The following is a 20869-nucleotide window of genomic DNA, read 5'->3' as shown; positions in this document are numbered from 1 at the left end:
TTACCTAGTTTTATCTAAACCAATCCGGCCGCTTAGTAGTTTCTCTAAGCCTTTGGATTAGCAGAAAATTCTGACGGGAGTATTTATTCATTTTGTGTTGCTAGGGGAGCTTATTGAGGAAGTCGATCACAAAATGAGGGGCTGTACAACAAAATCTTGTTGTAGCCTTGGTTGCTAAAGGTTTGAGCATAGACAATCTACTGAACTCGTGGTCATTATAATTTACTCACGACAAGGTCATTAAAGTTTAGTTCAATATATACCGCTTTCCTTAATATATACAGTTATTATTAAAAATTTAATTTTTTTTTCGTATAATGTAAATTTAATAATATATTATTTAGTTGATCACGAACTGAACTAGTCGAGTTAGAGCTTACTATATTCGTGTTTGTTAACACCTCGAGCTAAGTTGAGCGAAAAACGAATCGAGTACGAGTTGCTCGACAGTTGCTCAGATGAGTTAGCCCCCCATTACGTTACATTTAAAGCTCAATACTCCCCTAGCAACTATTGTAATCGCTTCATGAAAGGCAGATTAAAGACCGAAACAATAGGTGTCCGAAACCATATTAGGTTTACTGGTTAATCTTGAATATTTGAAGCTACACATGCTATTAACATGGGATATTTTGCCAAAACGGCTAATTTGAATAAACTATTTACCTGAACGACTAAATATAAAATTTAATTCCCCCACTAGCTTATTTACTTGGAAGGAATTTAGTATGTTCTTATCTTTCTTTGACCCGATGTGGTTAACTTTATTGATTTTTAAATTTTTTTTTCTGTTTTGGTTTTAGGTTTTTTTCTGTTTTAGTTTAGGGCTTACTTTAGGTTTTTAACTTTTTTTTTTGTAATTAATTTAATTTTCTTAAAGATTTGTTAAGTAGGAAAGTGGCAGTGGTAGAACCCTAAAATCACAAAAATTTGGAATTACAACAAGTACTGCTCTATAAGACTATCGCAAATTATGCGACGATAAGTGAAATTAAGTATTCTTCTTCTTTTCTATTTTTATCAACCTCATATATTGTCGATGAATAATATAACCTTGACAATGCCACATTAAATAATGAATGATGTAGACACGTGGAGACGGAAACTGAATGACATTCATGGATGCTAATTGAAAGGGTTGATTAGTAAAGTGAAATTAGTCATACCTAGGCATGCATGAGTAATTACAGAATTTCTGAGTTTTTTCCAGTATATGATTGGACGTAAAGTTATTGAATTTCTAAGCATACATTGATTGGACTAGATAATCGCATGGACCTGCATATGCCCCTATAATTGGTGTCTAATTGGACATGTGAGACGGAACGAGAATGATATTCAATGGGAGCAATTAGTAAATTCAACAAATGATCCGATATAGGTTATATGCATAGTCGCCCTAGGTTTATCCGACCGACTCGGGCCGTTCCAGTTTCATACCTAGGCTTGGGTAATTACAGCATTTCCTAGTTTACTCCAGTATATGATTGGACGTAAAGTTATTGAATTAATACGTATACGTTGATTGACTAGATATTCGCATGACCTGGCCCCTTTAATTAGTGTCGATTTAGTGTCGATGTAGACATGTGAGACGGAACCAGAACGACATTCATTGGTGCTTATTTACAAATGTCTAGTTAGGCATTGTTAATCTGTTTATTCCAATTACGATTAATAATCACAATTAACAACGTGTTTGATAATGAATCCTCTTTATTTGCCTACTTTTATTTCATTTACATTAAATTCTTTCCATTAAAATCTTTACACTGGAAATAATACAACTCTCACGTAAGTAAAAACATAATTCTATTAAAAAATACAAATACTATTAAAACATAAAAAAAAAACCCTAATCCATTTAATATGTCATGTAAGTAGTAACACTTTGTAGGTCTGCGTGTATGACTATGTATGGCCAATTGACCATATTGGTATATAAGTTAACACCCTTATGACATATTGGTATATAAGTTATTGCCGGCGACATATTGGTATAAAAATTAACATGTGGCGACATATTGGTATATAAATTAACAAATTGTGACATTTACCCCTATTTTTTCTTCGGATGAAAGAGCGTGTTGTATACTTCAAAAATTTGTTTTAATTACTTTTGCAATCTTATTTATTATCATAATATACTTATTCAACACCAAATAATAATTTTTCCCTCTTCCCTTCCAATACAATAACTTTGATAAATCAATCAAACGATAAAACCCCAAAGAACTAATAAACAATAAACAAAATCTCAATATTAGTTATTTAATTTCAAGACCAATTACTAGTAGACGCTAACTTTCATTATTACTTCATTTGTTTAATTATACCCACAACTTTGTAAATCAACAATATAATAAGAATATATATATATATATATATATATATATATATATATATGAGTTTTTTTTTTTTTAAAAAAAAGAAGAATCTACCCTTGTGATGCTTCAATGACCAACGCCCTCAATACATTCAAGTTTATATCCCTTTGCTCAAGCTTTCCTATTCGTTTTCCCCTAGCTTCTTTTCATCACTTTTGGGCTTTCAACTTTTTTTTGTTTTTTTGGGATTTTTACTTCATAATTTTTTTAAATTAATATAAAAAGTAGAGAAAAGTACAAAAAAACAAAATGTCAAATAAAAGTTATTAGCACTAAAATTAAGCGCATGTATCATACGCATATCCTCCGACGAGAAAATAGGGGTAAATGTCGCAATTTGTTGACTTATATACCAATATGTCGCCACATGTTAATTTTTATACCAATATGTCGCCGACAATAACTTTTATACCAATCTGTCATAAGGGTGTTAACTTTTATACCAATATGGTCAATTTGGCCGACTATGTATGACTATATTAGGAATTGACATCCACTTTTCGCATGGAAAACATGTCAATGTCAGACATATTCGAAAGTGTACAAAGCCATAGAAAAGATGTCAATGTCAGACCGATTCGAAAGTGTACAAAACGCAGTATAGACATATTCGAAATTGGACAAAATCGATAGTTCTCACTAGCAGACGAAGGAAGCATGGGTTCACATATATTCATGTAATCACTAGTTAGGTAATTAAATCTTTGAACTTTTTCTGATGCATGATCCTTGTTGAGTGGTGTGAATAAAAGATATTCAACATAGTCAACCCATACGAATGTTGTAACTTGAAATAAAGGTTCCAAAGAAGCAATAGATGAGAATATGTGGGAGTGTAAAATTTAATTATTACTCGTAGTACAAATTCAATTATTCTAGTTGGTATCTACCGTCTTGCGTACTAAGAATTAAATTTGACGGTTCTAAACAAAATTATTGTGTCGTTTAGGCTAAATATACAAGTTGACAGTTCATATAGGCTAAATTTATATAGGGTAGTGATGAAAAAAATGCCAAATATCAATACTTGTAAATATAAATGCCAAAATATAATTACTTCTAAAAAAAAAAGTTCCAAGAAATTTGAATGTGAGTATGTTGTTAGAAAATAAGCGAATATATAAAAGCCGTTTTATCGAAATACATAAAAAATACAAAATCATATACTTATGGTTAAGTTCGCAAAAAAAATTTAGTCCCTGCTCACTTCACCTTAAAATGACAATAAGTCCAATTTAGTTAAAGTAATTTCAAGGCTATGCTAATTTATTATATTTAGTTATGACAAAATTAAAGGTTAAATAATTGATTGACAAGCTGTCTAATTATTAAACTCAAACAAGAGTGATAAATATATATTTCATATAACAATATATTAATTTTGGGGGCCCTTTCAATTATGAGCTTTTTGTGATCTACAGTTGCTCTGAATCACCCCTATATTCTTGTAAAAAATAAATAAAATAAAATAAATAGAATCACCCCTATACATATTAATCTAATTATTATTATGTAAAATGTAATTGAATAAGATATTGTTTGGGCTAGAGAAGAATCTAAAAATTGGCCCTTAATTAGTAATAGAAAATACTCCCTTTATTTCAAAAAGATCTTCTCACTTGAACTCTTGGCACTATTTATAATATGAAAGAATATTTACTTTAACTTAGTCATGTTGGGTCTTGTATAATTGTCGCAATAAGTAGTTTATTAATATTCAATTATTATGTAAAAGTAATGCATTGACAAACGTGTATAGTTAAAGTAAGAAGATCAACTTGTAACGGATTTGAGTATTAAGAATCGGAGGGGTGAACATGCCCTAAGTGGTTCAAAAATATTCAGTTCAGTTCCCAGCCACTAATTTACCAAAATGTGTTAAAAGGGTAAATTATAAAATGTGTTGATAATTGAGAATTAATTTATTATTCCACTTATCAAACATAATTTTTAATACCAAGCGGTTTTAAGATTATCCCAAACAGCCATTATTTAAAATGTGACACTTCGAAGATGGTCCAAATGAAAACTCCGAAAATGTAGATATTAAATTTGTTTGCAAATTCTAGTTGAATATTATGTGATAGGGTTGCTCACGAGCTTACCGAGTCGAGTAAAACCGCTCTCAACTCGTGCTCGTTAACATCTCGACGGGAATCGAATTCAAGTCGAGCTAACTCGAGTCAAGAGTGGACCGAGCGTTGACCGAGTCAGGTACGAGTTATAGCAAAAGCACCTCAAAAGTCAATTATCAAACCTTATAGAAACCCTATTTTGCAGCTAGTTCACCTGCTATATAAATAATCAATTCCGCACACTCATTTAGCATACATCCAAACCTACTAAGTGACACTCAATTAACATAACAATGAAGGTTTCCTCTACTCCCACCCGTTCCAATGTTGGAGGGTCAACCAAATTGAAAATCAAAAACTCAAACAAGAAAAATCCCTTATATCTCCCATTGCAAAATCCTCGTTGAAAATCACAAACTCAAACAAGAAAACATCCCAGTCATCTCCCCTTTTAACAACTAATCTTAGGAAGAATGCCTTTGAGGCAATTCACAATGAGTTTCCTGGCTACATCCTAGCGCCATGGTCCAATATGGGAAACATCAATGGAAATTCTAGCAAACACAAAGCTGATGTTGTTGTCGATCTAGATGGCATCCCAAATGAAGTTGACTTTGATAACAAAAAAAAAGGCAGCGTTGATGTAATCAGCCTCGATGATGGACCCAAGCAAAAGCCCTTCTCTGTAGGTTATGTGCACTACGTGGTTGTGTCTAGCAACACATCGGACGAGCTAGGTGTGATGTATGCCATGAAGGGCAACCAGAGCTTCAAAGACATATACAAGGACTATGCTGAAAAAGTAGATTGTCGTGTGAAGGACATGGTCTTGACGAATAGGAGGACCGGAGTTGTAATCTCGCCAAATGACATCGCCAAGTATGTTGGGCTTAGGCATGGTGACATGCTTGTGGCCAATCACAAGGTAATATATCAATTTTTAAAAAATCTCAGCATGTAAAACAATACCATTGTTGCTTTTCACCTCTTTGTTGTAATTGGTTAAGAGATAAGAAATGTTTTAACAAATTTTGTTTTCCAGAATCCGGATGCTAACATGAACACTAGGATCAAGGTGTTCTACATAGCCCCAATGAATAACAAGCCAAAGAAAGTCAGAGTTGATGGTCGCCTCGACACCTATCTTGCTAACCTGTACCATTTATGGGGTTACTACCTTTAATCATGACCCAAAAACAATCATGCTAATCAATCAAAGCCGGGTTTTAAATCCGAGGGAGACTATTGAGTCTGCTAAAATCCGCAACAACGGGGTTGTATATGCCCTACCTAAGGTCCGTTTCCATAGGAACCCTCGTATTACCAACTGAGGTTCGACTCTATGGCAGACTCTGGAGTAGTTTATGGTATATCAATTGTGTTGGAACTAGTTGGTGTAGAGTTAGATATGTTGTGTACTATTCATTATGGCGTTGAATAGAAAATTAGAGATGTTATGTGACTAGAACTAGTAGTAATGAATATTATGTATTAAGTAGCACAAACGCAAGCAATGTGAGTGTCTCAAAATTACATATTAAGTAGTAAATAGTAGTAATGAAGGCGTGTCTGCCAATTTAAGTATGTTTAGTATGGACCTTGTGATAATGTAAGTGTTATTGTGTGTTGTGTTATTTTTTTTTATTATAACAATCTCTAGAGCAGCGATAACATCCAAACAATAATTACAATACAATAAGTTGATTTACTAATAAGTAATAATAACATGAGTCCAAGGATCATGTATTCAAATTACAAAATCAAAATTCAATGATCCATAGAGTCATATAATTGCAACTATACAAGTACTAATTAGAGTTAGAGTTACTAAATACTAATGATAACTTGTCCTAGGATCATGAATTCAAAATAGACAACAAAAAGTCAGTGATCCTTAGTCATATAATTGCAACTAGACAAGTAATGGCCCCAAACCGCAACAACATCAATTTGCTATCTAACTTGAAATACTCATGTGAATGAAATGTTGAATTGCGGTGGTTCCAGACCTTCTAATTCAACAAGAATCTTTTCACCGAGTTCAATCTCTTCACCAGCTACCATTTCCGGAACTCCTTTACGGATGGTGCAAGCTACAATCTTCTTCTTGTCAAACTTAAATCGCATTGTTGCATGCCATTTCTGATGGACATACAGTTCAACAACAGTGGGATTTTTAAGACCTTGGAAATGTTCTCGGGAAAATGGTACCGGAATGTTCTGTACCACATTCAACATCAAAGTAAAAAGATATAAGAATTGTACACCGAGAAATAACATATGATAAACAAAACTAGTAAAATATCATAAACATTATTAAATAACTTATGATTAAACAAAATAATAACACAACCAAGATAAAAAGTTCTATGAACTCACGATACTAGGTTTGTCGATGTAACCTTTGGTGAATGTGAATTTGAAGGACGGAGGCTTAAAAAAAACCTCCGTGGGCACAAACTCTGATGCGTCGGCTTCAGTAATTATACCGTCAATCTCTATGATTACACGAGGATCTACAACTGTAAATTCTTTTCTGGAACGCCAAATCCTAACCCTATATAGCATTTCCTCCTCGTCCTCTAAAAGTAACTCAATGTGGTCGAGAATGCGTAACTTGTTAGAGGTGACAAACTGACTCCAGCCTCCACCTAAAAAACTCTCGAACTTCCCAGGACTGTTAAAGACATGTCCTAATCGTATTGGGTACACTTTGTTCTTAGTACCGCGGTGAAGGCGTATCACACCTTTGGCTTCATCGTTCTTAGCCCATATTTCTTGCAGTTCCCTGTTCATTCGGTGTGGAATAGGCTGCATTTATATTTGCCCGAGTTTAGTATTAGCAATGTGCAAGGGTAAAATGAAATATTCAATACAATAAACTTATAAATGCATGGCAAGCTCACCACAATTTCAAGCAATCGATGAGTATCGATTGTGAATTCAAATGTCCAAGCTGACATTCCTTTCCTATAGCACTTTCATTATGTAGATCCATAACAAAAGGACAAACATTATTGAGCTTATAATGTAATCGGAATTGAATTTCAATAAGCCACATAATACAATCATGAAAGAGATACTTAATATGGACTATGGAGTGCATATAGATAAAAATATCATAAAGCAATTAATATGTCACACCTGCACTATTATTATCAACCCAACAAGACTAACTTGCTCTTTTTCCTGACATATGACTAATTCATACCTTTCACTGGCATATTCAAAGTGGTATGAACTCTAAGTCTCTAAGAGTCTGGAAACTCACTTCCTATTGCGCTATGTTTGTCAGAATTTAGACTTTGTAACTTTGGTTGTAGATCTAAAACATTAACAACCCTTTCTTACTCGTTTACATGGACTTAAGGCCAGGCTTACTAAAAGATGATAAATACAATATGAGTAACACAAACACACGCAACCCAAAACCAGCGAAAAACAGAGTAAATAGTAAACCCCCCCCCCCCCCCCAACCCCCAATTTGCAATGAGACAACAGATTAGTGCACTAACTTTGCAAAATTCGAAAATCAATTGACAAATCTAATGGTATACCAAGTTGCATGTATAGATAAAGCAATTTCGAACAAGAGACCAACCCTCACTAACTATATAGACATATAAACCAACATAATTATCAAAATTCAACTTGAATTATGCTATCAAATACCATAATTATACAATCTAGGTACAACCGCTAAGGAAGTGAAAGGTAAGGTAAGGGATACATACCTGGTCGGAGCTAGTAGTATTCGAATCGTCGGCTAAATGGGAAGTGTAGAAGGTGCTCTGGTAGCTAGAGAATGTAATAACACCGGGTGGGAGTTCAGTCTGGCAGTTCGGTTTGACCTCGGTTTGAGTCGGTTTCGGTTTGGAGCGGTTCGGATTGAAACGGTTTAGTTTAGCAGGCGGGTCGGTTTGGTTCGGTTTGGGTTAGTCACGGCTCGGTTTGGTTTCGGTTTATTTCTTTGCGGTTTAAATTCGGTTTGGGTCATAAGCGGGTCGGTTTATAAACGATTCGGATTATGTCGGTTCGGTTTGATACGGGTCGGTTTAAGGGGCGGGTTTACCCGGGTCAATGTCAGTTCGGTTTACAAACGGTTTGGATCAAGCCGGTTTGGTTTGAAATGGGTCGGTTTAGGGGCGGATTTACCCGGGTCAATATCGGTTCGGTTTATAAACGGTGCGAATCATGTCGGTTCAGTTTGAAATGGGCCGGTTTAGTAGAGGGTTTACACAGTTCAATTGGTTCGGTTTATGAACGGTTTGGATCATGTCGGTTCGGTTTATAAGCGGTTTGGGTCATGAATTGAATTCATGATTGTTTTAAAGATCGCGTCATGACCATGATTTAATGAGTTGATACTTATAATACGATAAATCGATAATTAAGAATGTACAAGTATTCAATTAGATTGATCAACAAGTGTTTTAAACTTTTAAGTTTTAATGATCAGATATGTAAATAACTAAATATGTTTATCGATTATAGTACATACCAATAATTCAATGAGGCAATGATACTTATGATAGTATGATAATGATACCAACCGTACATTCGTACGATATGATATACATCATATACATAATAATATAATTACATATACATTAACAATATCTTATTGAATCAATTTCCATTTCCAAACATTGCATTTCTTATAAATTATAACTTACACGAGATTAAATGGATTCGTTATTTAGTTTGTTACTTTATTTAGATTACTAACTCAAACAACTTAATAAGTTAAATGGACGAAATCACGAAATCATGACCATGATTTAATGAGTTGATACTTATAATACGATAAATCGATAATTAAGAATGTACAAGTATTCAATTAGATTGATCAACAAGTGTTTTAAACTTTTAAGTTTTAATGATCAGATATGTAAATAACTAAATATGTTTATCGATTAGTACATACCAATAATTCAATGAGGCAATGATACTTATGATAGTATGATAATGATACCAACCGTACATTCGTACGATATGATATACATCATATACATAATAATATAATTACATATACATTAACAATATCTTATTGAATCAATTTCCATTTCCAAACATTGCATTTCTTATAAATTATAACTTACACGAGATTAAATGGATTCGTTATTTAGTTTGTTACTTTATTTAGATTACTAACTCAAATAACTTAATAAGTTAAATGGACGAAATCACGAAATCACTAATTAAAGTGGTGATGAAAGCATTATGCAATACTAATGTTAGTAATGTACGAATAGTCAAATATACAACGGTTAGATTGAATGCCCATGAAAAACAATGGTTAGATTTTCATTACTTTATTAGTTATTAGTATTATTACTTATTAAGTTATTATTAGTTTTATAGTTTATTATATATACTGATATACAATCACAGACTCACAGATGTCAGATATTGTCACATTGATGAGCATTAAGCCATTAACTCATTAAGTCATTAACTATGTCGTATTGAATCAATTTCAATTTTGAAACATTTGCGTTTCTTACAATTTATAACTTATAAGTAATAAACTAATAATAATAATAATAATAATAATAATATAATAGTAGTAGTAAACTAGTAATAATAATAATATTAACAAATAATTATACTAACAATAATAATAATAACAATAATAATAATAAATAATTAAAAAAAACGGTCAAAAAGACCTAGAAAAACACAAAGAAAATCTAGACCGTTAGATCTAGATGAATATTCTAGAATCTACAAAAAAAAAAAAAATGAACGGTTAGATCTAACTTAGATGTTGAGATTGAATATGGACGGTTAGATCAACTGAAGTAAAACCTAAACCTCATTCACTCATTCAGCCATTTCTCACTCTCACTCTCTCTGCCATTCTCATTCACTCATTCAGCCGTTTCTCTCTCTGTCATAGTTTCTCTCTCTAACTTCTCAGTTTCTCACTCTTTCGTTCTGAAATTCTCAAGCTCAATTTCGTTTCATTTGTGTTTTAGATCTACATTTCTGATTTCTAGCTTTACATTCTCGTTTTTTTGTTAATTTTTGTTGTTTTCGTTTTGATTTTTTTCGTTTTTGTTCCGGTTTGTTAATATAGGGTTTTTGTTTTCGTTTCATTTGTGTTTTGGATCTATATTTCTGATTTCTCGCTTTACATTCTCGTTTTTTTGTTAATTTTTGTTGTTTTCGTTTTGATTTTTTTCGTTTTTGTTTCGGTTTGTTTATTTAGGGTTTTTGTTTTCGTTTCATTTTTGTTTTGGATCTAAGTTCTGATTTCTGATTTCAAATCTTCCTCTCCTTCAAGCCGTCAAACCCTAAGGTAATTTTTTTGTTAATTTATTCGTTTTTTTCGTTTTCGTTTCGGTTTTTTTTTTAATTTCAAGTTCTGATAAATTCTTGATTTTTTCTTTTGATCTCCAGTTCAGGTAAGTTCTCCATCTTCAAATCTCCTTCAAGCCGTCAAAGGTAATTACTTTTTCCTTTTCGTTTTTTTTTTAATACAGTTTTTCTGTTTTTGTATTTGAATAATTTGATTATTGTTGTTGTTCTTGCTTGAATATAGTCGAAATATGCCTAAAATGAGTAAAATCTGTTGTTGATTGTATTTTTGTTTTTTACGGGAAAATGGTAGATTTGTGCCTAAAATGAGTAATCACGTTTGTTGTATAATTCTGAATTTTGAAACATTGACTAGTGCAAATGAAATTCTGTTATCAAGCGGATGTTGAGGAAGACGTCCTCCTTATTGGTAAAGAGATTAAAGCCGAAAGTGCTTCATCTGCATAACTGGTATTTGTGTCTCATTGTGGTTTATTTTATCTTGAAAAATCGTTGCCCTTGTCATTTATTTTCAGACTTGCTGGCAGCATTTTTCTAGACTTTTAAAATCGTTGCCCTTGTCATTTATTTTCAGACTTGCTGGCAGCATTTCTTAAGTTTTTGTTAAAATAACCATTGCTCGGTGATGTAAATCTGAGAGCAATTTTAAAAAACAAAAGCTATAATTTTGAAGTTGCTTGAACTTGTTATGAGCTGCTGCCTGCTGGTAGTGCTTTTGCCTTTTGGTTGTTGTCTCTGCTGAGTTGTTATTGCCTATATTGTTGCCTGCATGAGCTGGTTCCTGCCTCCTGCCAGCTTGAGGTGCTGTGTTGCTGCCTTTTGTGTTATGAATTTATGATAAGTTTTGTTGCTGCCGTTTCTTATGCTTGCTGTTTTAATTTTTCTTGAATCATCGTTGCCCTTGTCATTTATGTTGAGACTTCAATGTATATGTACTTGCTGGCAGCATTTTTCAAGTTTTAAGTTAAAACAGCCATTGCTCAGTGATGATACGATAAACGTAAATCTGAGAGCAATTTTGAAAAACAAAAATAAGTTCCTCCCAAATCTGTGCGGGTTCCTGCTTGTTGCTGCTATTTCCTCTGCTCTTGGTTGCTGTGCTGCTGCTTCAAGATTCTGTTTCAAGATTCTGCTCCCAAATCACTCACATTCTCACTCCTCCCTTCATCTTATCATGTATCATTTTTTCAGTTGATAAATCTGAAATCTAATCTTGGTAGTAGTGATAGTAGTTTCATTATGTATTGCCGTATTGGTATATGTATTGTGAATTTTAATCAATGAAAATGGTGACTTTTTTTAATTGCTTGTTGATATTACTCTAATTTTAATGTTATTTATCTCCAATCTTATGTTATCTTATTGGATGATCATGAATATCAAGGAACAATGAAGATAATTTGGGTGGACTTTATTACTGGAATGAAAAGATACAAATGATATATCTTGTAATTAAAATAAATAAGTAATCTAAAATGATATTAATAATGCCGTTGGCCTAGATCTAGGTGATATAAACCTTTGTATAAACCTAAGCCGTTTGATTAGATCTTATTAACATTAATTATTTTATTGTATTTACTACTTAGCCATTTAGGTTGTAAATAATTCAATTTGAATTAAGCAGTTTGTAATCGGATAAGTTTAAACAGGTTGCGATTCGAAAACAGTTCGATTTTAACGGTTTAACGGGTTATGGCAGTTTAGTTTAGACGGTTAGCGGATTATAACGGTTCGGTTTATACGTGCGGTTTAAACGGTTTTGGTTCATAAACGGGTCGGTTTAAACGGTTAGCGGGTTACAAATGGTTCGTTTTAAACGGTTTTTTTTTTTCGGTTTAAACGGTTTCGGTTTATAAACGGTTCGGGTCATTAACGGGTTTATAAACCATTCGGTTCGGTTTCGTTTCGGTTCGGATTTGCGCAGTTTGGTTTGTTATCGGTTTACGGTCCGTAACGGGTTGACATTGAGCGGTTCAATTCGGTTTCGGTTTGATATTGAACGGTTCAGTTCGGTTTTCGGTTTACATTTATCGGTTTATAAACAGATCGGTCCGTGATGGTTCGGTTCGGTAACGGGCGGTTTCACGGTTCGGTTTGATATTTGGGTGGAGTTAGGGTTTAAAGTGAATTTGCAAAAGTAATAAAGAAAATTGCAATATATCATAATTATAAAATTGGAACTTACTAGTGTAATGTAACTGACAAAATGCTTAACGTAAATAGTGTACCATTAAATAATAATAAGGTGCATATTTAATCCTGTAAAATGTTATAACAAAGTAATAGCTCTTTTAAGGATATAATTTACAAATAATACTAGATAAAAAAAAAATCATTCAAATAAATATATACGGCGTATCATATATATGTTCCTCATATGATATAAATTCATTGTCATTTTGAAGAAGAGTAAAAACTTAAGCAAACTATGCATTACGGGGTACCCTTTAACCGAGAATACCCTATAGCCAGATAGTCTCTCATTTCTCGATCTAGTTTTTTTTACCTTTTTCTTTAAACGGAGTTTTTCACTTCTTTTTTTTTTTTTTAGGCCAACGGAATTTTTTACTTGGATAATATAGGAGTTATTACTTTGAATAAATTACTTACTTTTAGCTAGCTCACTATTTTAGAAAGAAAAAAAATAAAAATTCATATAGTCCAACTAGAGCTGTCAAAAGCTGACCCGACCCGACCCGAAATACCGACCCAAACCCTAACCCGTCTGAACCCGAAAAAAATGGTGACCCGAACCCGACCTAACCCGACCTGAAACCAACCCTAGACCTGAGTTGACCCGAATATTTGAGACCCGAACCCGACCATAACCCGACCTAGAGAGGACCCGACCCGAATGTGACCCGCAAATTATTGACCTGAACCGAACCCGGCTCGAACCCGAGAATGACCCAAACCCGATTTAACCCGTGAAAACCCGAATTCAACCCGACCTGTTACTAACCCGACTGGAGGTCAACCCGACCCGTTCCTAACCCGACACGAATTTAAACCCAACCTGTTACAAACTCGACTTGCTATTGATGTGTGTCATAAATGGCACACATTTGATGAGCATTTAGGTCCTTTTTATCCTCTTTTCATAGCTTTCATGCTTAATAAGTGCTTAGTTTTATGCTTTATTGCTTAGTTTTACCTTTCCTCTCTTATTTTGTAGTTTTCGTGGATTTCGTTGGTTTTCTAGCCTTTTCTCCTTTATTTGCTCTATTTTCGTGTTTGTTGGTATTGAACGAGGTTCGGGTCTTGATTTTGGTGATCCACTATGGTGGAGAAAGCTTTTGGATCAAGTTCATGGCATTCGGGAAGCTCAAGATGCAAAGAAGTGGAAGTTCCAAGTCTTGGCTCTTCTCTTGCGCTCGCATGCGGTGCTACCATCAAAGGGGTGTGTGCCCACCAATATTAAGCCTTAGCCATTGCCACTTCTAGTGTTCCTCACCATCATAAGTCATGCACCCATCGCAAATGCTCGAAGCTTTGAAGAATCTAAGAAACCCAGCTAGGTGCGGCCGCACACGCGGGTGGTACGGCCGCACACCACGGTGGTGCGGGCGCAACCCCCTGTGTTTATGCCCGTACCCTTTCCCGTGCGCCTACTCTTCTTTCCTATGCGCGGCAGCGCCGCCGTGGGTTCTTTTCGATCGGTTTTTGGTGATTTTGCGCCTCTATATATACCTTTTGGAACCCAATTTTTGTAAGCAAGTTTCATATTACAATTAGATCATACTCTTAGCTTAGTTGAGAGCTTCTCTCTCTAGATTTAGGGGTTAGTTTTAGGAGTAGATTTTAGAGAGAGAAAGTAAGGAATTTCAATGGTGATTGAGAGATTGAAGATTCAATGGTGACAATTGTATTGGAGATCTTCTCTATTATCAATGAGCATTTCTAAACTCTATCTCATTTATTGTTTTGTTTTGTATTCATGTTTGGATTGTTTGATTTTGTTTGGAATTTGATGAATGATATTTGATTAGTGTAATTGTTCTTCTTAGATTGTTGATTGTTGATTACTTTAGTGGTTTGTTGATTTCATGATGTTGTTAGAGTAGTTGTTTGGTTAGGTATATGGTGAAACTTATATTATGTAATGGATTGATGTAGATTGGGGAAATTGATGGAGTTGATGATGTGATTAAATTGGTTAATTGATTATGTGCATGTGTGTGTTTGATTTAGGCTTGATCACCCTAGCTATTCGCACTAGATTACATTGTAAGTTCACATTGATACGGACCATTGATTTGTGGCTTGCATTTACACGATTGAGGTGTCTTGTGATGTTTCCTAGCTAGAGTTTATCGTAGTTGACGCTAGTTAGACCTCAAGGAGAATAGCTTGATATGCTCTTTTGGTTGCATAATTGATCTTCCCTCACATTGCTTGACTTAGTCAACTTCTTATCCCAATTTGCTATGTTCATTGCTATTGTAGGTGAATCCTAATCCCTAGCTCTTTATTTGTTTGGTTTCTTCGTCATAGTAGTTGTTAGAGTCACCTTTTACCCTTCGTCTTTGACCTAGCTTAGGCACATAATTGGAAGCACTTAGACATTACTGTTCCTTTGGGTTCGACCCTTGACTTACCTCTATACTTGTATTTAGGTTTGTTGAGTGTTTATAAATTTTGTTTGGCTTAGGGAGAATTAGTCCAACGACCTAGTTTTCCCCACGTCAAAATGGCGCCGTTGCCGGGGAACGGTGTCTATGTTTGAGTGTTTTTGATTGCTTGAGTCTAGGTCTTTGTGTATATTTTTCTTTATTTATTTTTTTGCTTGCATTGTATAAAAATGGCATGTCTATCTTTTTCTCAACATGATGATGAGCCTTTTTGTGAATATTTCAATAGACTTAAGAGATTTATTGACTATAATTGTTGTAGTCTTTGGGAAGCTTGTGAGATTTGTTATCATGGTTGAATGAGCAAATTAGGATATAGTTGAAGGAATGCATAATGGTAATTTTAGAGCATTTTCTATTGAAGATGCTTGGAAATTTTATGTTTGGTTAGCTTGGGAAGTCTATAATAAGGGTAAGCGTGCTTCTATTTTTTATGTGCAATGTGTTAATTCTTTCAATGCTAGCATGATTTAACATGATGTGTCACTTGACCCCATAGTTGAACCTAGAACAAATGCTTCCAATTCTATTTCCTCTTTTGTTCATGATAATGAGTTGCATGTTCAAACTAACAAATCTCATACATTTGAAAATGCTCCCAATCCCTTTTTGATGAAAATGCTCATGTTTGTAATGATGATGATCCTACCTTTGGTTGTGCTTCTTCTTCTCTTGTTGAGCCTCAATCTCTTACACCTTTTGAATCTCTTATTGCTACCTTGGAAACTCAAATTAGGCATGTTGAGCTTAGTGATGATCTTGGGCCTAAAAAGGAGTCGACTCTTAATTGTTTGAGAAGTCAATTGGAGATGATGAAAAAGAGTGAAGAGCGTCTTGAGGAGGGAAGAAGGAGAAATGAAGAGCTAGAAAGCCAATTGTCATCTTTGATGCTTGTGTGTGAAAGTTACAAATCCAATGTGTGTGTTGAGGGTGATGATGGTAATTTCGAGCAACCAAGAGTGTGTGAGGATCATATTGTTGAGCATAGGAGTGAAGGAGAGAGAGTCGAGAGTGATGATGAGTTTGATGAAATTTTAAGTCTAGACATCTCTTCCTTTGTTGATTGTGATGAGTCTCAAGTGTATGAATGTGACTCTTCTATCCATGAGTATTTGGACTCGTTTGAGGTTATGTCAAATGTGTTTATTGAGTGCATAAGGAATAGCCATAGCCTTTTGAACAAGTTCATTGATGATGCTTCATGGGAGAGAGATGATTTCGAGTTATATTTGCCTCCATTCATGCATGGTTTTGAGACTCTAGGCTTAAGGAAGTTGAGGGAGCTATTGTTCATGAAGGTAGTGGAGGAGATTATGTGGTTCCTCTTGGGAGTTGGATGTTTGAGGGTGATGGTGATCATGAGTGTTCTTCTTTTGAGGACTCTATGATTGATTTTCATGCCCTCATCGACGATGTGAGACCTTGTGTTGAGGGAGTCGCGAACCCTTTGCCTATTTCTCAAACCCCTCTCTCTCAAAAGTTTAACCACATCCCCTATTGCCCTATTTTTCTCCCTTCCTTTGTTGGTAAGCCTATTGGGGACCCTTTTGTCTATGAGGATTTGCATGTGGCTCATTTGTCTCCAATTGGGGAAGAGGGTGATGTTGCCACCCAAAAATATTTTGAGGAGAGTTTGCCATCTTTTTCTTCTTCTTCCTCTTCTTTTTCTTTTTCTTCTTATTTTGTTAAGTTTTCTTTTGATTCTTCTTCCTTCTCTTGGCATCTCTCTCCTCATAGGTGTGCACTATGCTTGTTGCATGCCTTATTTTTGTCATGTGCACACTTACTTTCTTATGAAATGTGTAGTAGTGCATTTGACAAGCTCTTGCGTGCGTTGAATTATTATTTTACTAGAGCGGTCAAGCTTGGACCTTAAGCAAGCCTTTCTTGGGAAGTAACCCGTGTTTTAGATTAGATTTTTCTTTTGTTTTTTTTAGAATAGATTTTCTCTCATGGAAATGTTTGTGTGCCTTTTGCTAGGTACATGACTTGATATACTTCAGTGCTTCGATTTGGATCAAGAATCAAGGAAGTTTGACTCCTATTTTTGCTAGCACATGGAAACAAGGTTCAATTCTTGAGAAATTAGCTTTGAAAGGTTAAATTGGGTCATTTGCGGGTATTTACACCCACCTAATATCCGGTAATATCCTTCCTTGCTCTTTCTCTAATGGTTGATGCCATGTTGGACATATGTTGGTTTATTGGATTGATCTCCTTGTTTTCCCCTCCCATGGATTATATGATTTATGTTTGAGTGTATTGTCTCATTCAAGCTTGGGGGAGGGTATTCTATCGTGTTTGGTGGGATGTTGTTCCTTATGTGTTATGAACCTTTGTATATGCTTTTCCATGTTTCTTATATTTTGAAAAACTCCAAAAAGATTTTGTTTCTATCAAGGCAAATTTGCAATGTGTTTTGTTTTGTTCTTGATTTGGACATAATAACATTTGGACTTGTATAATTGAATGCCTTTCTTCTTAAATAGTAACGGTGTGCACGGTTTGAGAGTATGCTTGGTTGATTCTAGGATAAAGCATGCTAAGGTAGTTGGTTAGAACTAGTGAGAACATGAAGCCGGATTCTACTTGTTTGTGGCATGTTTGGTAGTTGCTTTCTATAGTCGATTTAACACCAATAGTGAGTTTTTGCTACATCCGTGTGAGTTCTTTGTTTTTCAAGCCTTCTACCTATATTTGCATGAGCGGCATGGATCCTTGACTTTGCAAACCTAATCTTGGAACTTGACTCATAGATCTTGAATCCGAGACCGAACCATTTACGGAGGACAAAGGCATATTTTCGGGGTGGTATTTTTTCATTTTTAGGATAGTGTGTTTCATTCTTTATTTTTGGGTTTACATTTGCCTTCTTGCAACCATTTGAGCCTTATACCTTCTTTTCAAGCCACATCTTTAGATCTTTGGCCTTTTGTTTCATTTTCTTTCTTTTCTTGGTTTTTGTGAAGCAATTGATCATTCTTGATGGAGTTTGTGGTGGAGAAGTTGGAATGTTTGGTTCTTATGAAAGCAAGATTGTGTTATGTTTTCTTTGTGAATAATGGCAAATGAGTATGAGTAAAAGTCGTCCTACATTATAAAAGGCATGGACAAATAAGTGCAAAGTCGAAAAAGCCGTCCAAAGTTAAAAGAGGCGAGGACAAAGCATTATTGGAAAATGAAAAAGAAAAAAAAAGTGAAAAATGAAAAAATTCAAAAATATTTTGATGTGAGTTTTCTCCCTTTTTGAGCATTGAGGATAATGCTCCATTTAAGCTTGGGGGGAAGCGTTCTCACGCTTTTTGTGTATATGTTTGTGATTTATAGCTTTGAATAAGCTTGGGGGTGTTGTTGTTTTTGTTTGGTGATAACTTGGTTATGGTGTAAAGAAATGCGCAATATTTGCTTCACAATTTAGGTAAACCACCAAATTTTAAATTTTAGCCTACCTTCTCCCTTTTGCCTTAACGTTACAACCTTGGGGAAAGACCTTTTGACCTAAATGGTTGAGTCATTCATCGGTGGAGAGGAATGTGAGTTTTAGGAATAGGGAGAGGAGATGCAAAAGTCAAGATGTCGAGTAGCCTAAAAATTCTGTTTTCCGGTTCCTTAGAGGAATCATTGGGATGCTCACTAGAGGTCGATTTGAAGCTATTAGGAAGAACGTGGTAAGATCGTTTGGGATGAAAGTGGATTGTGAAAGCTAGTTCCTATGCTTAGCATATTTATGTTTCAATCAACCTTGGGTATCTTGGAACGTGCACTCCCTTACTTGTTTAGAAAGATTTGTATTCATTTGTGCTTGTACATTTGGAAAAGTCCTTTCATGAACATGTGTTTGTTTTGCTTTTCTCTTGATTTCTTTTCATGCTTTGCCTTGTTTGTATTATTATGAGAGTTATGGGTTAAACTCTTAGGATACCCTTACGAGAGCATCACTCGTCCTCTAGGGAGATCTAGGGGTTTAAATGGCTTGTCATTAGTTGCTAAAATTGACCGTGATTCCTACGAAAGTGAGTTAGTGTATATTCTTGTCTCCTCTTTTCTCTAGTTTGTTTTAATAAGCTCGTCATTTTCACTCCCTTGGTTTTGTTTTGCTCGAGGACGAGCAAAAGGTAAGCTTGGGGGTATTTGATGTGTGTCATAAATGGCACACATTTGATGAGCATTTAGGTCCTTTTTATCCTCTTTTCATAGCTTCCATGCTTAATAAGTGCTTAGTTTTATACTTTGTTGCTTAGCTTTACCTTTCCTCTCTTATTTTGTAGTTTTCGTGGATTTCGTTGGTTTTCTAGCCTTTTCTCCTTTATTTGCTCTATTTTCATGTTTTTAGGTATTGAACGAGGTTCGGGTCTTGATTTTGATGGTCCACTATGGTGAAGGAAGCTTTTGGATCAAGTTCATGGCATTCGGGAAGCTCAAGATGCATAGAAGTGGAAGTTCCAAGTCTTGGCTCTTCTCTTGCGCTCGCATGCAGTGCTACCATCAAAGGGGTGTGTGCCCACCAATATTAAGCCTTAGCTACTGCCACTTCTAGTTTTCATCACCATCATAAGTCATGCACCCATCGCAAATGCTCGAAGCTTTGAAGAATCGAAGAAACCCAGCTAGGTGCGGCCGCACGCGCGGGTGGTGCGGCCGCACACCATGGTGGTGCGGGCGCACCCCCCTGGGTTTGTGCCCGTACCCTTTCCCGTGCGCCTACTCTTCTTTCCTATGTGCGGCCGCGCCGCCGTGGGTTCTTTTCGATCGGTTTTTGGTGATTTTGCGCCTCTATATATACCTTTTGGAACCCAATTTTTGTAAGCAAGTTTCATATTACAATTAGATCATATTCTTAGCTTAGTTGAGAGCTTCTCTCTCTAGATTTAGGGGTTAGTTTTAGGAGTAGATTTTAGAGAGAGAAAGTAAGGAATTTCAATGGTGATTGAGAGATTGAAGATTCAATTGTGACAATTGTATTGGAGATCTTCTCTATTATCAATGAGCATTTCTAAACTCTATCTCATTTATTGTTTTGTTTTGTATTCATGTTTGGATTGTTTGATTTTGTTTGGAATTTGATGAATGATATTTGATTAGTGTAATTGTTCTTCTTAGATTGTTGATTGTTGATTACTTTAGTGGTTTGTTGATTTCATGATGTTGTTAGAGTAGTTGTTTGGTTAGGTATATGGTGAAACTTATATTATGTAATGGATTGATGTAGATTGGGGAAATTGATGGAGTTGATGATGTGATTAAATTGGTTAATTGATTATGTGCATGTGTGTGTTTGATTTAGGCTTGATCACCCTAGTTATTCGCACTAGATTACATTGTAAGTTCACATTGATACGGACCATTGATTTGTGGCTTGCATTTACACGATTGAGGTGTCTTGTGATGTTTCCTAGCTAGAGTTTATCGTAGTTGACGCTAGTTAGACCTCAAGGAGAATAGCTTGATA

General features: G+C 35.0%; 1 protein-coding gene across 1 annotated transcript; it reads right to left on the bottom strand.

Annotated features, from left to right (window-relative positions):
• Positions 1-6183: 6183 nt before the first annotated feature.
• Positions 6184-8285, bottom strand: LOC110730657. The gene is made up of 4 exons (XM_021910471.1): positions 8197-8285; positions 7369-7440; positions 6842-7273; positions 6184-6682 (listed from the first exon to the last, which is right to left on the bottom strand). The coding sequence occupies exons 2-4, from the start codon at positions 7423-7425 to the stop codon at positions 6434-6436; spliced, it is 738 nt and encodes a 245-aa protein (XP_021766163.1). The 5' UTR covers positions 7426-7440; positions 8197-8285; the 3' UTR covers positions 6184-6433.
• Between the last annotated feature and the right edge of the window lie 12584 nt (positions 8286-20869).

This window comes from Chenopodium quinoa, unplaced genomic scaffold (genome assembly GCF_001683475.1).
Source record: "Chenopodium quinoa cultivar QQ74 unplaced genomic scaffold, ASM168347v1, whole genome shotgun sequence".
In the NCBI taxonomy this organism is placed as follows: Eukaryota; Viridiplantae; Streptophyta; class Magnoliopsida; order Caryophyllales; family Amaranthaceae; genus Chenopodium; species Chenopodium quinoa.
Note: the sequence above shows the minus strand (reverse complement) of the source record. Positions and strands in the feature narration are given on the sequence as shown.